Raw genomic sequence first — 19,568 nt, forward strand, 5'->3', positions numbered from 1 at the left:
ATGGGGTCACTGAGGGTTGGACACGACTGAGCGACTTCACTTTGACTTTTCACTTTTATGCATTGGAGAAGGAAATGGCAACTCACTCCAGTGTTCTTGCCTGGAGAATCCCAGGGACGGGGGAGCCTGGTAGGCTGCCATTTAAGGCGTCGCACAGAGTCGGACACGACTGAAGTGACTTAGCAGTAGCAGTAGCAACTGTGATTTTAGGGTTAATTTCCTTAATGACTAAATGATAATGAATTTTTTGTTTCAGTTTTTGTTCTTCATAAGTCTCCTGGCAATTCAATTTTATTCTTCTTTTTAAAAATCAGATATTTTGTTCTTGAACTTTGAAATTATACAGCTCAGAGTGTGTCTTCCAACATTACCAAGCAAGGAACTCAGTTCTGACGCTACTTACCTAGAGACAGGGTCAGATGCCGGAGGTTAAGTCTCATCTCACAGGGCTGCCCTCCTCCTTCCTTTCAGACATCAATCTCAAGTCCAGATAGTCACCTGTGCCCCCGACCAACCAGTCATAAATTGGATATTCCCATGATCCCCTCCTTGGATTTCATTAATTTGCTAGAGTGGGCTCACAGAACCCTGGAAAACACTCGCTAAATTATCACTTTATTATAAAAGGATTTTAACGGCCAGATGCAGTAAAGGAAGAGATAGTTAGATAGCATCACCAACTCGATGGATGTGAATTTGAGCAAACTTCGGGAGATGGTGGAAGAGAGAGGAGCCTGTAGTCCACGGGATCACAGAGAGTTGGACATGCCCATGACTGGACAGATGATGAGATCAAAGGCTCCCAAGCACAGGAGCTTCTGTCCTCTGTATTCTGGGGTTTGGAATCTGCAACCCTGGTGGCTCAAAAGGTAAAGAATCTGCCTGCAATGCAGGAGACCTAGGTTTGATCCCTGGGCTGGGAAGATCCCTTGGAGAAGGCAACGGCAACCCACTCCAGTATTCTTGCCTGGAGAATTCCATGGACAGAGGAACCTGGCAGGCTACAGTCCATGGGGTCTCAGAGAGTCAGACATGACTGAAGGGACTAACACTTTCACTCTCGCAGCACAAAGTTGTATCCTAGTTCACCAACTGTTAAGCTCTTGGAACCCCATCCTGTGGGGCTGTATGGATGTTTCATTATATAGGCATGATTGATGAAATCCTTGGTCATTGGCAGTTGACCTCAATCTCTAGCTCTTTTTACCTCCCAGGAGGGGGTAGTTGGGTGGAGAGTGGGAGTGAGGTGGAAGGGACTGAAATTTTAATCCTTTAATCCCAAGATTGGTTCCCCAGGCAATCAGTCCATCCTTGAGTCACCTAAGGCTTTCTGAAGGGTGTCTCATTAACATAACAAAAGACATATTGATTTATCTCCTCACAAGAAATCCTAAAGGTTTTAGGAGCTCCAGGGAATAGGCTTCCCTAGTGACTCAGATGGTAAAAAATCTGCCTGCAATGTAGAGGACCCAGGTTCGATCCCTGGGTTGGGAAGATCCCTTGGAGAAGGGAATGGCAACCCACTCCAGTATCCTTGTCTGGAGATTCCCACGGACAGACAAGCCTGGTGGGCTACACTCCATGGGGTCCCAAAGAGTTGGACATGAGCTGGAATCAAGATTGCCAGGAGAAATATCAATAATCTCAGATATGCAGATGACACCACCCTTATGGCAGAAAATGAAGAGGAACTAAAAAGCCTCTTGATGAAAGAGAAAGAGGAGAGTGAAAAAGTTGGCATAAAGCTCAACATAAAGCTCAACATATAAGCTCAACATTCAGAAAACTAAGATCATGGCATCTGGTCCCATCATTTCATAGGAAATAGATGGGGAAACAGTGGAAACAATGTCAGACTTTAATTTTCTGGGCTCCAAAATCACTGCAGATTGTGACTGCAGCCATGAAATTAAAATACACTTATTCCTTGGAGGGAAAGTTATGACCAACCTAGGTAGCATATTAAAAAGCAGAGATATTACTTTGCCAACAAAGGTCCATCTAGTCAAGGCTATGGGTTTTCCAGTGGTCATGTATGGATGTGAGAGTTGGACTGTGAAGAAAGCTGAGCGCTGAAGAATTGATGCTTTTGAACTGTGGTGTTGGAGAGACTCTTGAGAGTCCCTTGGACTGCAAGGAAATCCAACCAGTCCATCCTAAAGGAGACCAGTCCTGGGTGTTCATGGGAAGAACTGATGCCAAGGCTGAAACTCCAATACTTTGGCCACCTCATGTGAAGAGTTGACTCATTGGAAAAGACCCAGATGCTGGGAGGAATTGTGGGCAGGAGGAGAAGGGGACGACAGAGGATGAGATGGCTGGGTGGCATCACTGACTTGATGCACATGAGTTTGAGTGAACTCCGGGAGTTGGTGATGGACAGGGAGGCCTGGCATGCTGGGATTCATGAGGTCGCAAAGAGTCGGACACAACTGAGCGACTGAACTGAACTGAACTGAACTGAAGTGACTTAACACATGCCAGGAATGACAAAGGTTAAGGATATATTTTGGGGATTTCCCTGGTAGTCCAGTGGCTAAGACTCTATACTACCAATCCAGGGGACAGGGGTTTGATTTCTGGTTAGGGAACTAGATCTTGCAACTAAGAGTTTGTATGCAGCCATTAAAGATCCTTTGTGCCATAATAAGATAAGGTGCAGCCAAATAAATACATATATTGTGTTTGGCTTCTTTCACCCAACAGAAGAGTTTGTGAATCATCGGTGATGTTGTACGTGTAGCAGATAGTTCCTTTTTCATTGCTGAGTAATATTCCATCGCATGGCTGTGTCACACTCTGTTCTTTTACAGCTCAGTAAGGCATTTGGCTGTTTTCCATTTGGGACTTGGGACATGAAAAAAGCTTCCATGAACACTTCTGTACAAGTCTTATGGTAGACATATGTTTTCATTCTTTTGGATAAATGCCTCTTAAGAGGTATGAGGTTAAAATTACTTATGAGGTTAAAATAACTCATCTTTATAGAAAACAGCTAAGTCGTACTCCAATGTGGGACCATGCCATTCCCACCAGAAAGTACAAGAGTTCCCAGTTGTTCCCCAACCTCACCAACATTTGTGGTGTTGATCTTTTTTCTTTGTTACCATTTTGGTGGTTATGTGTAGCATCTCCAGGTGTGTGTGTGTGTTTCTCCAATGACAAAGAATATCTTTGTGCCTTTATTGGCCATTTGTATATATTTTGTGCAGGATCTCTTTCAGCTATTTTATTACTGAGTTGGAATCTTCCTTATGTATTCTGGATACACGTTCTTTGCCAGCTATAAGGTTTTGCAAATATCTTCTAACAGACTGTAGCTAGGATTTTCTTTAACTTGAAGTTTTTTGAAGGGTAGAAGTTCCCCATTCTAATTAAGTCTAATTTTTAAAAAGATTTTTTAAATTGGAAGACAGCTGCTTTACCATATTGTGCTGGTTTCTGCCATACATCCACCAACCACAGGTGTACATCTTTCCTCCCTCTCGAACCTCCCTCCCTTCTCCCACCCCTATGGTTACTGCTGTCCGTGTCCCAGTCAAGAAATCTTTGCCTGCTTCTTGAGGTCAAGAAAATATTTCTCCTTTTTTTCTAGGAGGGCAGACTATATGTCACCATATGTCGACCATATGGCTGACTATAGCCACTGGACCACCAGAGAAGTAAGTCCCAAGAAATATATCTTTGATCTTTGTGATTCCTGGCATGTGTGTTAGTCACTTAGTCGTGTCCAACTCTTTGGGACCCCATGGAGGGTAGCCCACCAGGCTTCTCTGTCCGTGAGATTCTCCAGGCAAGAATACTGGAGGGGGTTGCCATTCCCCCTCTCCCAGGGATCTTCCCAACTCAGGGATCGAACCTGGGTCCTCTGCATTGCAGGCAGATTCTTTATCATTTGAGCCACTGCTGCTGCTAAGTCACTCCAGTCGTGTCCGACTCTGTGCGACCCCATAGATGGCAGCCCACCAGGCTCCCCCATCCCTGTGATTCTCCAGGCAAGAACACTGGAGTGGGTTGCCATTTCCTTCTCCAATGCATGAAAGTGAAAAGTCAAAGTGAAGTCGCTCAGTCGTTTCCGACCCTCAGCGACCCCATGGACCTCAGCCCACCAGGCTCCTCCGTCCATGGGATTTTCCAGGCAAGAGTACCGGAGTGGGGTGCCATTGCCTTCTCCATCTGAGCCACTAGGGAAGCCCATATATCACTAGTGACTTGAGTCTTATTTCCTTTCTCCCAGCAGTGTTTTGTAATTTTTAGCTGGAGAGTTAGTTGAAAGAAGAGATGACAGGATTTATGGGTGGATCTGAGCTGTGTGTGAGGAGGAGGGGTATGCTGAGGAAAAAAGGGAGAAGGCAAGGCTGATTGCCAACGTTTTCTTCTGGGTGTAGATGAGAAAAGAAAGCTATTTGCCTCAGGGGAGGAGTAGCCTGGGTTTAGACTCAGCTTAATTGACATCCCGGAACCACCTCCGTGACCTGAAACCCACCTGCCCACACCTACCCAGCCTGGTGGGACTCTGGGTGGGAAAATTTGGGGAAAGTGATAAAAAGGAGCTGACACCTTCTCCTGGGGGCTTTTGAGGACTTGTTCCTTTTTTTTTTTTTTTCCATATGGGATCTTTAAAGAAAACTAATAATTAATTGAGCTGTGCTGGGTCTCTGTTGCTGCGAGGGCCTTTCTTTAGTTGCCATGCTTGGACTTCCCTTGCTGTGGAGCGTGAACTCGAGCGCAGGCTCAGTAGTCGTGGCGGATGGGCTTAGTTGCTCCGGGATTTTCCCGGACGAGGGATTGAACTGTGTCTCCTGCACTGACAGGTGGATTCTCCATCACTGAATCACCAGGGAAGCCCCTTGTGTGGGATCTTAGTTCCCAGACCAGGGATCGAACATGTGCCCCCTATGGTGGAAGCACAGATTCTTGAGCCCTGGACCTCCAGGGCAGTCCCCGAGGACCTGTTCTTTCTTCCTCTCTCTGATGACCAGCTTTCTTTCTCCTCTCCGGTGGGCCAGGAGGGTCTGTCACAGGACTGGGTCCTCCCATCAGCAGCCTTTCAGCCGGTCAGTGAGGGTCAGGTGGCCCCTCCCTCTCTCCCTGTCACCCCTGGCTCAAGCTAATGAGACGGGTCCTGATTCCCCAGCCAGGCTGCTGGCCTTAATCTCTCCTGGCAGGGGGTTGGTGGGGGGGTGAAGGAAGAAAGGGCCCCTTATGGTGAGACACAATGACCCAGCCACAAGGCGGGATTACTGAGATCTCACGCACGCACATAGGTAGGTGCTGGAATACATTGGGATGGAAAACAGACCTGCGTGGGGTCAGGAGCTCAGGGAGATATTTATATCCAGAGAGAGAGACACACACACACACACACACACACACACACCCAGAAAAGGACAGAGAGGAGAAAATTCAGAGGCAGAAACGAGGAGAGTCAGAAGTACAGATCAAGAAAGGTATCAAGATAGGGAGAAAGAAATGGAGGGGGAACTAGAGAGAAAGAAAGCAAGAATCAGAGGAAGAGACAGGGACGAGAGAGAAACAAGAACAGAAATTGAAGTTTAAGAGGTTGGATAAAGGACAGAGGTACTGGTGGGGTGGGGGAGAGACTGGAGTCAAGAGAGGCAAGTGTGTGTGTGTGTGTGTGTGTGTGTGTGTGTGTGTGTGTGTGTGTGTGTGTTGCTCAGCCGTGTCTGACTCTTTGCAACCCCATGGACTGTAGCCAGGCTCCTCTGTCCATGGAATTCTCCAGGCAAGAATACTGCAGTGGATTGCCATTCCTTTCTCCAGGGAATCTTTCCCACCCAGGGATTGAACCTGGGTTTCCCGCCTTGCAGGTAGAATCTTTCCCATCTGAGCCACTCGGGAAGCCCATATGCTTGTAGACACAGAGACAAGGACAGAGACCAAAATCAAAATGGGAACAGGGACTCAGAGAGAGAGAATGAGAGAGACGGCAAGAGGGCCCAAGACAGACAGACGAATCAATGAAGACAGGACCAGAGGGCCCCAGCGCTGAAGACTGAGAGAGCGGGTACTCAAGGCAGACTGGCAGGAGCCTTGAGGGTCAGAGCAAAAAGAAATGGAGGCACGGAAATCCCAAGCAAAGACGAAGGGCATGGAGGAAGGGAGGGACACATAGAGATGGAGATGATACAGGTAGAGAGAGTGGGGGTCGGGGGAGAGGAAATGGGAGAAGTTGATATCAAAGAGCTGTAGAGATGGTTGGATGGCATCACTGGCTCAATGGACATGAGTTTGAGCAAACTCCGGGAGATGGTGAAGAACTGGGAAGCCTGGCATGCTGCGGTCCACGGGGTCACAAAGAGTCAGACACGACTGAGCAACTGAACAGCAACAAGTGACGGAAGCCGAGGCAAAGAAGAAAAAAGGGAAATTGAGGCAGAGCAGGAAACAACGGGGCCATGCAGAGATGACTTAGTGGACAGATAGACTGCTGGGGAGAGAAAGGACGACCCAGGAGAGGGAGCCGGAAAGCCCCGCGCCCCTCATTTCTCAAATGATCTCTCAGAACACCCCACCTTGCTCTCCTTCCTCTTTGATGGAACAACAGCCAAAGCTCGAGGGACTCCAGTTAGACCTAAGGAAGGACTTCCCTGAGGAGTACAGGCTCCTGGTCCCAGAGTGCTGGGGCCTCCCATCCCCATCAGCCCTAATTGCCAAGATGTCATGGTTGAGGGGGGCGGGGAGGGGGAGGAAGGGAGGGGATTAGGCAGACGGGCGCCCCTCCCCCTCCCCGCCAATGTCACCTCCTGGCGCCCAGTCGGGTCCCCCCCACCGGGGGCCAGGATTACCCTCCGAGATCCAGGCCACGGCAGATGACATCACTCCCAGCCAGGGCTTAAAATCTCCCCATGTGAGGGGACCCGTTTCCTTCAGCCCCTGCTGTCTGATGACTCTATCCCCGGGCCCCCCAGGAGAGCCCCGTCCCCACTCTCTGAAGGTGAGTGTCCGCAGGAGCAGCCGAGGAAAGGGGATGGAGGAAGTGGGGGCGAGAGAGGGGAGAGGAGGGCTCAGGGCATGGGTTAATTTTATTCATGGCTGTGTTTTCTGGGTCTGGCCCAGGGTTGAGGAGCTGGGGTGTATGATGTTGGCTGGATGATCATACAGGGATCAGAGTGTCTGTCCTGACGTTTGGGGAAATATGGCAGCCGGGGGCAGGAGGGTGGACAGGAGAAGCTGGCCCACGGCACGCAGGCTCCTTCAGGGGCGGCTTGTTGGGGAGGTGACATGACCAAGCCCGCCAGCTCCCAGGGTTGGGTGCTTTTCACAGCCTGAAGGCAACTCCTTGGTACATCCCCTTGTTCTTTGCAGCTTAGCACAGCCTGAAACTCCCTCTTCATGTGTGCGTTCGTCTACTCACCGCCCGTCTCCCCCAGTGAACCCTGATTTCCTCCCAGTGCCTGCCGTGTGGTTGGGATGCCTGAGAATTTGTGGAATAGATGGATGGATGGATGAGTGAAACAGAATCGGAGAGACACGTACACCGAGCGGTGAGGTTTTGTGGCTGCAGCAGGAAGGAGGAAGGGGAGTCTAGGAGGCTACCCCAGAGGGCTGGGGATGCGATAGTTTGGGGATGAAATGGGGGCAAATTGATTATTTGGGGACCTCGCTGTCCCCTGAGGCTCTGGCTTTCCCCACATCCAATCCTGGGTGGTGAGCACAACCCCCAGATTCTCCTCTCTTTTTTAATGTTTAAACTTTTTATTTTGTATTGGAGTATAGCTGATCAACAATGTTGTGATAGTTTCAGGTGGAGAGCAAAGGGACTCAGCCCTGCACACACATGTATCCGTTCTCCGCCAAACTCCCCTCCCATCCAGGCTGCCACATAACAAGGTCAGCTCCTTGTCTCTTGGGTGACCGAGCCAGTGCGGGCTGCAGAGGTCCAACAAAGCTGGGGTGTAGGTCTTGCTCAGACTGAGGTCGAGCCATGTGGGTCTGTGGTGAGGTCACTCGGAGCCTCAGTTTCCTCATCTGCAAAGTGGGGACAATGACAAGTTATTGTCGTGATCCAGTCAGATGAGCCATGGGAAGCTCATGTCTCAGACCTGGGCTTGTTGTGAGTGCAGGGGAGAGGGCTGGCCTCATCCCACTTTGGGGGGGTCCTGAGCATTTTTTGGGGGACAAGGCAATGCTCTGAGATCAAAGATATCTGGGTTTTATTCCTGACTGTTCCACTCACCCCTGTGTGTCCTCAGAAATGGACAGAACCCCCTTCAGCCTCAGTTTCCTCATCTGAGAAACGGGCATGTGAGCTCCACAGGGGGCTGTGGGGAGCATCCTGAGGTCGTGTAGCTTGGTGGTCGGGAGGGCACAGGCTGGGGGGGAGGGTGCTGTTTCTGCTGCTGGCGTGTGTGATGGGACCCGGGACTCTGCTTCTTGGAGCCTCGGTGTCCTCCTCTGTGGAATGGAGGTGACAATAAGACCTACCCCGTGGGACAATTTCACTGGCTTATTGTTCCTGGAGATCTTGTTCCAGAGCAGCTGGGGATTCCAACTGGAGGTCCTAATGGATGGAGGACTTTCTGCCTGTCCGGGGGCAGGCACCTTCCTTCCCCAAGGCTTGGTTGGTTTCTCCACCCATAGATTATCTTCAGGACAACCCACAAGGTGGTGTGAGCCTTCAGACCTCACCTGTCCGAGCACCTGCTCAGGTGGGAGTCTGGCCTCAGAGCTGCTGAACCCCAGGAGCCCTGAGCAACAGCCTCAGGCACCACTGGTTGGTCCCCAGGGCAAGAACAGTGATCTTCCCAGCTCTACCATTTGGGACTATGAAACATCACTGCCTTGAAATTCACCTGGCAGGATGATAAAGGGTTGCTGTCAGGCTCACTGCAAATTCTCAGTGAAAGATGGACACTGTGGTTGTTGTCTGTGCTCTTGGAGGTTGGACACACAAAGCCTGTTTGGAGGAGAGAAATCCCGGAAGGTCTATCATCGACCGCCTCATCTAGCTGCCAAACCCAGAGAAGGGCTTCAGTGGGTGTCTGACATCACTTATGTTCTTACTATTCTTTGCTGCCATCTTGTCCACCACACGCTTGCTTATGGGATGATCTGTAGAGTGGGCAAACCCTTGACCTTGGAGGTCATTATCATTATCAGCTGCTTGACTCAGGTTTCCTGCCTGTAGAATGGGATCCTCCCAGGGAGAGAGATCAAGGCTTTCCTGGAAGACCAACCCATCAGCCGGGCAACTCGATGCAGATTCCCTGGTGAAGACAGTAGAAATGGATTTTTAAAAAAAAATTACTTATTTCTTTTTGGTTGCTCTTGGTCTTCTTTGCTGTGCAGGCTCTCTTTAGCTTCGGTGAGCAGGGGCTACTCTTTGTAGAGATGCATGAGCTTCTCACTGCAGTGATTTCTCTTGATTTGAAGCACAAGCTCTGGGGCAGGCAGTCTCAGTAGCTGTGACTCACGGGCTTGATTGCTCCAAGGCATGTAGAATCTTCCCAGATCAGGGATCGAACCTGTGTCTCTTGCATTGGCAGGCAGATTGCTATCCAACTGTACTACCAGGGAAGCCCTAGAAATGGATGCTTTTGTTCCAAGCTCTGCAAATTGTCCCTACAGGGCAAGTTCAGCAGGCTCCCTGTTTCCCTTTTCTCGTGAGGGTCTGATGAAATATCATCAGTCCTTGGAGGAAAGGAAGGTGGCAGAGGGGACCCAGGCTGGGAACTGGGAGAACAGGGCCTCCAGGAGGGTGGTCCCCACTCACAGCCTGAGTGACCCAGGCAAGTCCCAGCACCTGAGTCTGCAGATGTTCTCAGTGATAAAATATGAACATAATAGTAATACTGTCTCTACGACCCAGGCTTGGGCTGAGGACTCAGTGCCATGTTGCATTGGGAAGTCTTGTGTATTAGTTATCTGTGGCTGTGTAATGAGTTAACCCCAAACCTAGCAGCTTAAAACAAATACATACTTATGATGTTGTGTAGTTTCCTAAAGGAAATAAACCTTGATTATTCATGGGAAGGACTGATGTTGAAGCTGAAGCTCCAGTCCTTTGGCCACCTGATGGGAAGAGCTGACTCACTGGAAAAGACCCTGATGCTGGGAGAGATTGAAGGGAGGAGGAGAAAGGGGGTGACAGAGCACGAGATGGTTGGATGGCATCACTGACTCAATGGACATGAGTTCGAGCAATCTCTGGGAGATGGTGAAGGACAGGGAAGCCTGGTGTGCTACAGTCCATGGGGCCACAAAGAGTAGAACACAACTGTGACTGAACAATGGGTAAAAGTTTCTGAGGTCACAGGAATCCAGGGACAGCATCACTGGATGATTCCGGCTCAGGGTCTCTCCTTCTGTTGTAGTCGGATGTCAATCAGGGCTGCCGTCACTTGAAGGCTTGACTGAGGCTGGACAGTCAGATTCCTGGGGGTTCATTCCCACGGCTGTCGGCAGGAGGCCTCAGTTCTTGCCGTACAGACCTCGCCACAGGATTGTGCAAGCATGTTCGGCACAACAGCTGCTTTGCTAGAGAGAGAGAGGGCCGGCCTCAGAGGTCACACTGTCATCTCCGCAATATCTCATTGGTTGCACACGCAGCCCTGCTCCGTGGGAGGGACACCTCTAGGGTGTAAATACCAGTCATTACCTAGGACTCCTCTTGATTCTTAGGATTGATGTGTTACTTCTACTTTTATGATTAGTATCAACACCGAGCATCCCCGAGACCTTTCTATCAGGTCCCACCCGCTCTTAGTCCACTTTCCATCCCGATCACTCTGCCCCAGTAGCGCTGGACACCTTGGTTCTCCTCCCACGAGATGAAACGATTCCAGCCTCCAGCCCTTTGCACCTGCTGCTCCCTCTGCCTAGAGACCTCTGCCCCGAGATCCTCTCACAGCGGGTGCAGAGTCCTTCGTTTTGCAGCCCCAAAGTCGCCTCCTTAGAGAGAGGTCTTCCCTGATCATGCTTCCCCAGAGCATGCTTGAGCAGTCCTGTGGTGAGGTCTGTGTGGCAAGAACTGAAGCCTCCTGCTAACACCCATAGGAATGAACCTCAAAGAATCTGACTGTGCAGCTTCAGTCAAGCCTTCAAGTGACGGCAGCCCTGATTGACATCTGACTTCCCTGATCATTCACCTAAATCAGGCGACTCACCCTCACCTCAAACCCCATCACTCTCTTATTTTGTTGTTCGTTGTTCAATCACTAAGTCGTGTCTGATTCTTTGTGGCCCCATGGACTGCAGCACGCCAGGCTTCCCTGTCCTTCACCATCTCATGGAGCTTGCTCAAACTCATGACAGTCGGTGATGCCATCCAACCATCTCATTCTCTGTCTTCCCTTTCTCCTCCTGCCTTCAATCTTTCCCAGCATCGGGGTTTTTTCCAGTGAGCTGGTTCTTCTCACCAGGTGGCCAAAGTATGGGAGCTTCAGCTTCAGCATTAGCTCTTTCAATGAATATTCAGGGTTGATTCCCTTTAGGATTGACTCATTTGATCTCCTTGCTGTCCAAGGGACTCTCAAGAATCTTCTCTAGCAACACAGTTTGAAAGCAACTCAGCCTTCTTTATGGCCCAAACTCTCACATCTGTACATAACTGCCAGAAAATCCGTAGCTTTGACTACGTGGACCTTCGTTGGCAAAGTGATGTCTCTGCTTTTGAACACGCTGTCTGGGTTTGTCACAGCTTTCCTTCCAAGGAGCAAGCGTCTTTTAATTTCTTACTACCCCATTTAATTTTCCTTGGAGTTCTTGAAACTCTCTGGAAGCATTTTGAGTTTCTTAAGAAAAGCCTATTTCCTTGTTCGATGTTTGTTTCCCTGATTAGAACCTCAAATTTCAATCCCGTGAGAGCAGAGATGCTGTGTGTCTTATTTCTTATTGTCTCCCTAGACCTTAGAGCATGATTTATTTTCAGAAAATATTTGCTGAGTGGACAGCAGAGCTTCAATTTATGATAAATGAAACTCTCGCAAATGAGGGTTGAGAAGGACAGGGCAGTGAGAGAAGGATGAGGTGGGCGCTCACATAAACACTATCCAACTGTAAGCGTTTATTTATTTTACAAATATTTATTGGGGACTAAAATGTTCCTAGTCTCCATCCTCAGGTAGCTGGATCAGGGGAGACAGACAGGCAAACATACTTATAAATATGTCGTATTTAGTACGTGTGATTCCTGAAGATCAGGAGAAAGTGTGTGTGTGTGTGTGTGTGTGTGTGTGTGTGTGTGTGTGTGTGTGTGACATCCTGTTTAGGGTGTGGGCTGGCTCTCCTGGGAAATTATGTTTGAGCTGTGTCCTGGAGGAGGAGAAGGGGTTAGTTCGCTGGTGAGAGGGAGTTTTGGGCTGAGAGAGAGGCATTCCTAGCCCAGAACAGTTATTGGAAGTTTCTGGAGAGGCTGAGAGGTCTCCTGAGGTCTTCTTAACTAGGGCGATAGGGAGCCCTGGAGAATGTCTCTCTCTCTTTTAAATAGGTGGTATTGTTGGTTTTGTTGTTGAAAGGGCAATTTACACACACGTGGTTAAAAAGTAATCCAAGCTGTAAAACAAGATATGGATACAACACAGCTCCTCAGAGGCAGCCACTGTTACTGTATATTGTGTCCTTCTTGGGAATGTTCTATGCAATAGGAATGCGTAAATATATGTACATATGCTGTGCTCAGTTGCTTCAGTCGTGTCCGACTCTCTGCAACCCCATGGACCGTAGCCCGCCAGGCTCCTCTGTCCATGGGATTCTCCAGGCAAGATTACTGGAGTGGGCTGCCATTTCCTCCTCCAGGGGATCTTCCCCACCCAGGGGTTGAACCTGTGTCTCCTGCATTAGCCGGCTGATTCTTTTACCGCTGAGTCACCAGGGAAGCCCATAGCTTGGTAAAATATGATATTTAACACACAGACACACACCCCCATATTGCCAAAATGTAATAAAAAAATTAAAAAACCTGACTCTTAGGCACATGTAATAAGCCAAAAACAAAGATTTAAGTCTTGAACTGGCTGTTTCCACGGATAATTCAAGGAAGAGAGGTTAATACTGTTACTCAGAAAACGTGTGCTGAAAAGAGCTGGTCAGGTTAGGTACAAAACTAGTCCAAGTTCTACAGGCAGCAAAACTAGCCCTGAGGTTATCCTTTCTAACCAGAGACAAATCATGGCCAACCAAACATCTGAAAGTTGCCATTGAACTTGTCAGTGTCCGGATCCTAGTCAGTAGTGAAGAATCAACTGAACAAGGGTCCAGTCCTCTAGAAAAGGAGCTAATGCTTGGCTTGGTTGTCTAGATAACCAGGAAGCGACTTGCTGTCATCCATTTGTCTCATTGCTAAGTTTAGGGCAATCTTTTTTAAAAATTTGTTTATTTGGCTGTGCTGGGTTTTAGTTGCAGCCCACTGGCTCCAGAGCACGTGACCTCAGTAGCTGAGGGGCTCAGGCTGCCCTGCCCCACAGCATGTGGGATCTTAGTTCCCCGACCAGGGATCGAACCCACATCCCCTGCATCGGAAGGTGGATTCTTAACCACTGGACCACCCTGGGAAGTCCCAGGATAAGCTTTCCTTAACTATATACTAGAGGTCGCTTCAAGTCCATTCACAGAGAATTATAGTTTTTAATGACTTTATAGTACTCTCTTGCCCGGATGCGCCATAATCGTAACATAACTTACTTAAATTCCATAACTTACTTACTATGTCTCCTTTGGTGGACGTATAGGGTTGCTTCCACATTGCGGCAATTATAAATATGCTGCATTAAAACTCCTAGCTTGGGTGGGGAGGGGTAAATTAGGAGTTTGGGATTGACAGAAACGCACTATGATATATAAAGGAGAGAAACAGCAAAGACCTACTGTATGGCACAGGGAACTCTATTCACGCTCTGGTGATAACCTGTAGTGAAAACTAACGTGAAAGAAATACAGAACTGAATCACTTTGCTGCGTACCAGAAACTAACACGACATTGTAAGGGAACTATACTCCAATAAGAAGCATCCGAGCGTAAAGTCTCTGCAAACGTCTGCTTGCAGATAATGATCACCGCCACAGGCTTGTAGCATTTGCTGCGCGTCAGGTGCTATTTTAAGTATCAGATGCACAATAATTCATTTGACCCTCACATCAACCTAAAGATGTAAGCCGTATTGTTCATTCCCATCTTCTGATGAGGTGGCCGAGGCACCTTGAAGGCGAATGCCTGGGACCAAGGAGAGACGGCGTTTTTCTTTGATAAATGTTTGCAGTTTGTTCCATCCACACTGTCGCCCGTCTGACACTAGAAGCCTATTCTGAGGCCAGCCCTGGAGTTACCAAGCCTCTTTGATCTTTGCCAACTTGATGGGTCAAAAATAGTCATGGGAGATCATTACTTGCTGTCATTTGACTGTGACTCCCTTGGGGTCACTAACCATCCCGATTTGTCTGGGAGTTTTCAGATTTGTCACTGAAATCCCATATCCCTAGAAAGCTCTCCATCCCCGGCAGACTGAGACAACCAGTTTCCCTACTTGTCATGATTCTGTGTGAGGCTGAACGTCTTTTTTGAGGTCCTAGGGGTTGGGAAGATCCCCTGGAGAAGGCCACGGCAACCCGCTCTAGTGTTCTTGCCTGGACAATCCCATGGACAGAGGAGCTTGGAGGGCTACAGTCCACGTGTTGTGAAGAGCCGGACACGACTGAGTGACTAACACTAACACACAGGGTGGGGGAAAGGTCTTGGACAAGGGAGTTGGTCAGAAGATCTTTCAAAGGATAGAGTAGGAATAGGAGCTTACATTTAGAATGCTCCTTACAGCTTTTGATCTTGGCTTTACAGAGTCCCAGGGACGCTTTGATGACCTTAAGCAGAGGGCTGTTTTATAGGTGAGGAAACCCAGGCACAGACTGGGGGGATAAGTTGCCCAAGGTAACATATCTAGGAAGAGACTGAGGCGGTGATGAACTGGGGAGTTTGTGAGCACCCATCCTTTTCTCGCAGGCCCCCTGACCTGGGCCCCAGCATCCCCGAAGATCATGATGGCGTATATGAACCCGGGGCCCCACTATTCCGTCAACGCCTTGGCCCTGAGTGGCCCCAGTGTGGATCTGATGCACCCAGCTGTGTCCTACCCAAGTGAGTACAGTCGTCCTCCCCGCCCCACCCCACCCCCAGCTGGCCCCCACCTTCTGGGGTCCCTTGCCCTCAGGAAGCGGATGGGTACTTACAAGGGTGACATCAGGGCCATACACCGGCCAAACGGGCTCATCTGTAAATGCAAAGCACACCCCCCATCTCTTAGGGATGCAAGAGAGCATGTGGATCTTCACAGAGATTTAGGACAGTGGTTCCCTTTCGGGTGAGGGAGGGAAACCAACTGGAAGGGGGACCCAGAGGAATTCCCATCTGTCAGCGGTGCTTGATTTCTTAGCGAAGGAAGCGTTCTATTTTTGATGGTATTATTCTTTTATTAAGTTGACCATTACGGTCCTGCCTCTTTCACAGGCTGGATATCCCCAAACGGCTGGATATCCCAAATGTCATGTTTCAAGTGAATGTCTTAGGGCAGAAGAAATTTTAGAAAGGGGATAAAAACCAAACTCAGATACCTCCTTACACAGGTAAAGCCAGTTCTCCTCGGGGTGAGGCAAGAGTCCCCCCTAAGGATACACAAAGGGAGAACCCGTTTCCCAGGGGGACAGAGTGGGGTCTAGAAGTTGAGGGAATCAGCACCCCCTTAGTTTGGGCAGATGAACGCCCAGAAGAGGCTTGTTGGCATCCCATGCCTTCTCAGGACCTTACGTCAGCAGATGCAGAGAATGGGGCCTCAGGTCACCCGAAGGTCCTGTTTTTCTGTCCTCACCCCAGGCGCCCCGAGAAAGCAACGGCGGGAACGGACCACCTTCACGCGAAGCCAGCTGGAAGAGCTGGAAGCCCTGTTTGCCAAGACTCAGTACCCGGATGTGTATGCCCGTGAGGAGGTGGCTCTGAAGATCAACCTGCCTGAGTCCAGGGTTCAGGTGGGGTGTTCTGGTCCCTGGGATCCAGAGCGGAGGGAAGAGGGAGAGGTCACAGAGGAAGGGCTGAAGTGTCCTGTTAACCCCTCATCCCCGTGATTTCGCTGGCTTCCTCTCTGGCATGCCTATCCCCTCTCATTCTACTCCATGAGCACTGCCCCTGGTCCCTCCTTTAGCATTCCCTCCCTCTACCCGGAAGATATATTCCCTACACCCTGTTCAAGTCTTTGTTTATCAACCAATCTAGTCACCTTGCCTGTCAATGAGACCTCCACCGCCCTTGGCATTAGAAGCTGCAGCTTTTCCCCGCCATCCCAACTCGGCTACTCCCCCTCACTCTGCTCAATTGGTCCTCCCATAGCATTTATCACTTTCTAAAATTCTATGTGATTTCCTTCCTCACTATTTATTTATATGCTGTCTCTCTCAAAACTTCCCCAGTGGCTCAGATAGTAAAGCGTCTGCCTACAATGCGGGAGACCCAGGTTCAATCCCTGGGTCGGGAAGATCCCCTGGAGAAGGAAATGACAACCCACTCCAGTATTCTTGCCTGGAGAATCCCATGGACGAAAGAGCCTGGTAGGCTACAGTCCATGGGGTTGCAAAGAGTCAGACACGACTGAGCAACTTTCTTTCTTTCTTTCTCTCAAGTAGAATGTCAGCTTCATTGGTGTGTCCCCAAAGGAGTGGAAGAATACATGTTTATTAAATAATTGAACGGATGGATGGATGGATGCATGCATGCATGCATGGATGGGTAAATGTATATGTGTGTTTGATTGTATATATGTATGATGCATATATGATTGTATATATGGATGTATATGTGTTTGTATGATAATATGTGTACATATGTACATAGGATTGGAAAGAGGAAAGTATGTGTCATTGTATGTGAGGTGAAAGTGTCAGTCTCTCAGTCATGTCGGACTCTGCGATCCCATTGACTGTAGCCCACCAGGCTCCTCTGTCCATGGAATTCTCCAGGCAAGAACACTGGAGTGGGTAGCCATTCCCTTGATCAAAGCCAGGTCTTCTGCATTGCGGGCAGATTCCTTATCATCCGAGCCACCAGGGAAGCCCATTATTGTGTGTATATACTTACAACTGTGCTTAGGCATGACTGTTACGTGTGTGCTTATGATTAGATGGTGAATGTACACGGGTATGACTGTATGTCTGCATATGAATGATTCGGTGGACAGATGAATGTATAGGTGTATATTTGTATGTCACATGATAGTAGGTATGTACATATGATTGGCTGGAAGAATGTGTATATATGTGTGTGACTGTGTGTACACACAAATGTATGCATGTACAATTGTGCGTATTGTATATGATGGTATATATGTGACTGTACAATCGTGTATATAAATAATTGAGTGGGTGGTGGATGAATAGAGTGCCCCATGTTGCTCTGTAGCTGCTCAGTGGTGTCTGACTCTTTGTGACCCCATGGACTGTAGCCCACCAGCCTCCTCTGTCCAAGGGATTTCCCAGGCAAGAATGCTGGAGTGGGTTGCCATTTCCTTCTCTAGGGAATCTTCCTGACCCAGGAATTAAACTCGCGTTTCCTGCCTTGGCAGGCGGATTCTTCACCCCTGAGCCCCCTGGGAAGCCCCCAGAGTGCCCCACAGCCGACTGCAAAGTGGAGAGTTATGACTCTGGCATGCTTCACCGATAGGCATCACCACTCCTGGGCATCACGAAGGCTCCCCTGGGCCTCCTGCCCACTCTCCCTCCCTCATCTCCCCTCTCGCCCCCCAGGTTTGGTTCAAGAACCGCCGGGCTAAATGTCGGCAGCAGCGGCAGCAGCAGAAACAGCAGCAGCAGCCCCCAGGGGCGCAAGCCAAGGCTCGTCCTGCCAAGAGGAAGGCAGGCACATCTCCAAGGTCCTCCACGGATGTCTGTCCAGACCCCCTGGGCATCTCAGATTCCTACAGCCCCCCTCTCCCCGGGCCCTCGGGCTCCCCCACCACGGCAGTGGCCACGGTGTCCATTTGGAGTCCGGCCTCTGAGTCCCCTTTGCCCGAGGCGCAGCGGGCGGGGCTAGTGGCCTCGGGCCCCTCTCTGACCTCAGCGCCCTACGCCATGACCTACGCCCCCGCCTCTGCTTTCTGCTCTTCTCCCTCAGCCTATGGGTCGCCGAGCTCCTATTTCAGTGGCCTGGACCCCTACCTGTCTCCCATGGTGCCCCCATTGGGGGGCCCGGCCCTCAGCCCCCTTTCAGGCCCCTCCGTGGGGCCCTCCCTGACCCAGTCCCCCACCTCCCTGTCAGGCCAGAGCTATGGCACCTACAGCCCTGTGGACAGCTTAGAATTCAAGGACCCCACAGGCACCTGGAAATTCACCTACAACCCCATGGACCCCCTGGACTACAAGGATCAGAGTGCCTGGAAGTTTCAGATCTTGTAGAAGACCCTCCTCTCTCCATCTCTTGTCCCCTCTGCACATTGTCCCGACCTGCCCTGGGACAGCCTCCCGGGGCAGGTGGCGGGAGTCCTTCCGAAGGTCATGGCCTCTTTGGCTCCAGTGACCAACACAGTCCACCCCTTTCCTCCTGGGGAGCTCGATAGGTGTTAGTCATCCTCTCAACCCCAAGGTGGTCTCATACGGAGTCCAACCAGCATTTCAAACCGTGAGCTCCAGACTCCAGAAACTGGTGCTGAGAACCCACCCTGAGATGAAATTAAACCAAACTTGCAGTTGACCTGGGGTCGTGTTTAGGTCAAAAAATCACAGTGCTGTTGAACAAACAGGTAGGGAGGCTTGGTTCCTTAACTTTCCATTTGGGGACACTTCTTAGCTCATGGGTAGAGATCCTTCTAGAAATTCCAAAGACAGACTTTACGGAGCCCCAGGATGGAACCTTTAGGCCAGCTATACTGTTAAGTTCAGAAATTCATTTGGCAGTTTTCCAGATTTCACAGATGTCAGGTTTGCATGATAGGTTTAGGGGGCTACACACACACACACACACACACACACACACACACACACATTTTCTCCTTGTTGTTAGTTTCTTCTTAAAGACATTTCATCATTCGTTCATTCATGACACTGGAAATGGGCATATCTGGTGGAAGAATGGAAGGCAAGCTGCCTGTTTCACGTCTCCTTTGTTTTCTTTCGTTTTAGCATTTTTTAAAAGGTGAACTTCACCCAAACACTGGAAGAATCTCGGTTGCTGCTTGGGGTACACCAGCTATGATTGTGGCTATTTCCAAGAGAAGAAGAGGTTGGACAGGCTTCCCACCTGTAAATATATGAGACAGGGGTGGGGCAAAAGAAATGGATTTGGGGGCAGCCCCACATCCCACACTCACACTCCCTCTTTTAGAGGTTTTGTTTTCAGCTTCGATTGTGGGGTTGGACTATAAATAGAGCTTGGCCTGGGAAATTTTCCGGGGGCAACGCTGTATTTCTTTGAATACAGTTTGACCCATGGCTGCAGAGACAAGCAGTGTAAGAATCTGAAGAAGGATGCAGGCATTCCAACACTCTTGGAAGTTTGGTACTTTGACACCTACTTTCTCAATCTGAGTTCTTTTATTTTTGGGTGGGAGAGGCAGGAGCCACGAGCCATTCACTGGTGG

General features: G+C 49.5%; 1 protein-coding gene across 1 annotated transcript; it reads left to right on the forward strand.

Annotated features, from left to right (window-relative positions):
• Positions 1-14,988: 14,988 nt before the first annotated feature.
• CRX (cone-rod homeobox) lies at positions 14,989-18,387 on the forward strand. The gene is made up of 3 exons (XM_068992851.1): positions 14,989-15,088; positions 15,821-15,972; positions 17,740-18,387. The coding sequence occupies exons 1-3, from the start codon at positions 14,989-14,991 to the stop codon at positions 18,385-18,387; spliced, it is 900 nt and encodes a 299-aa protein (XP_068848952.1).
• Positions 18,388-19,568: the final 1,181 nt, after the last annotated feature.

The sequence above is a fragment of the Capricornis sumatraensis genome, chromosome 20, assembly GCF_032405125.1.
Source record: "Capricornis sumatraensis isolate serow.1 chromosome 20, serow.2, whole genome shotgun sequence".
Taxonomy (NCBI): Eukaryota; Metazoa; Chordata; class Mammalia; order Artiodactyla; family Bovidae; genus Capricornis; species Capricornis sumatraensis.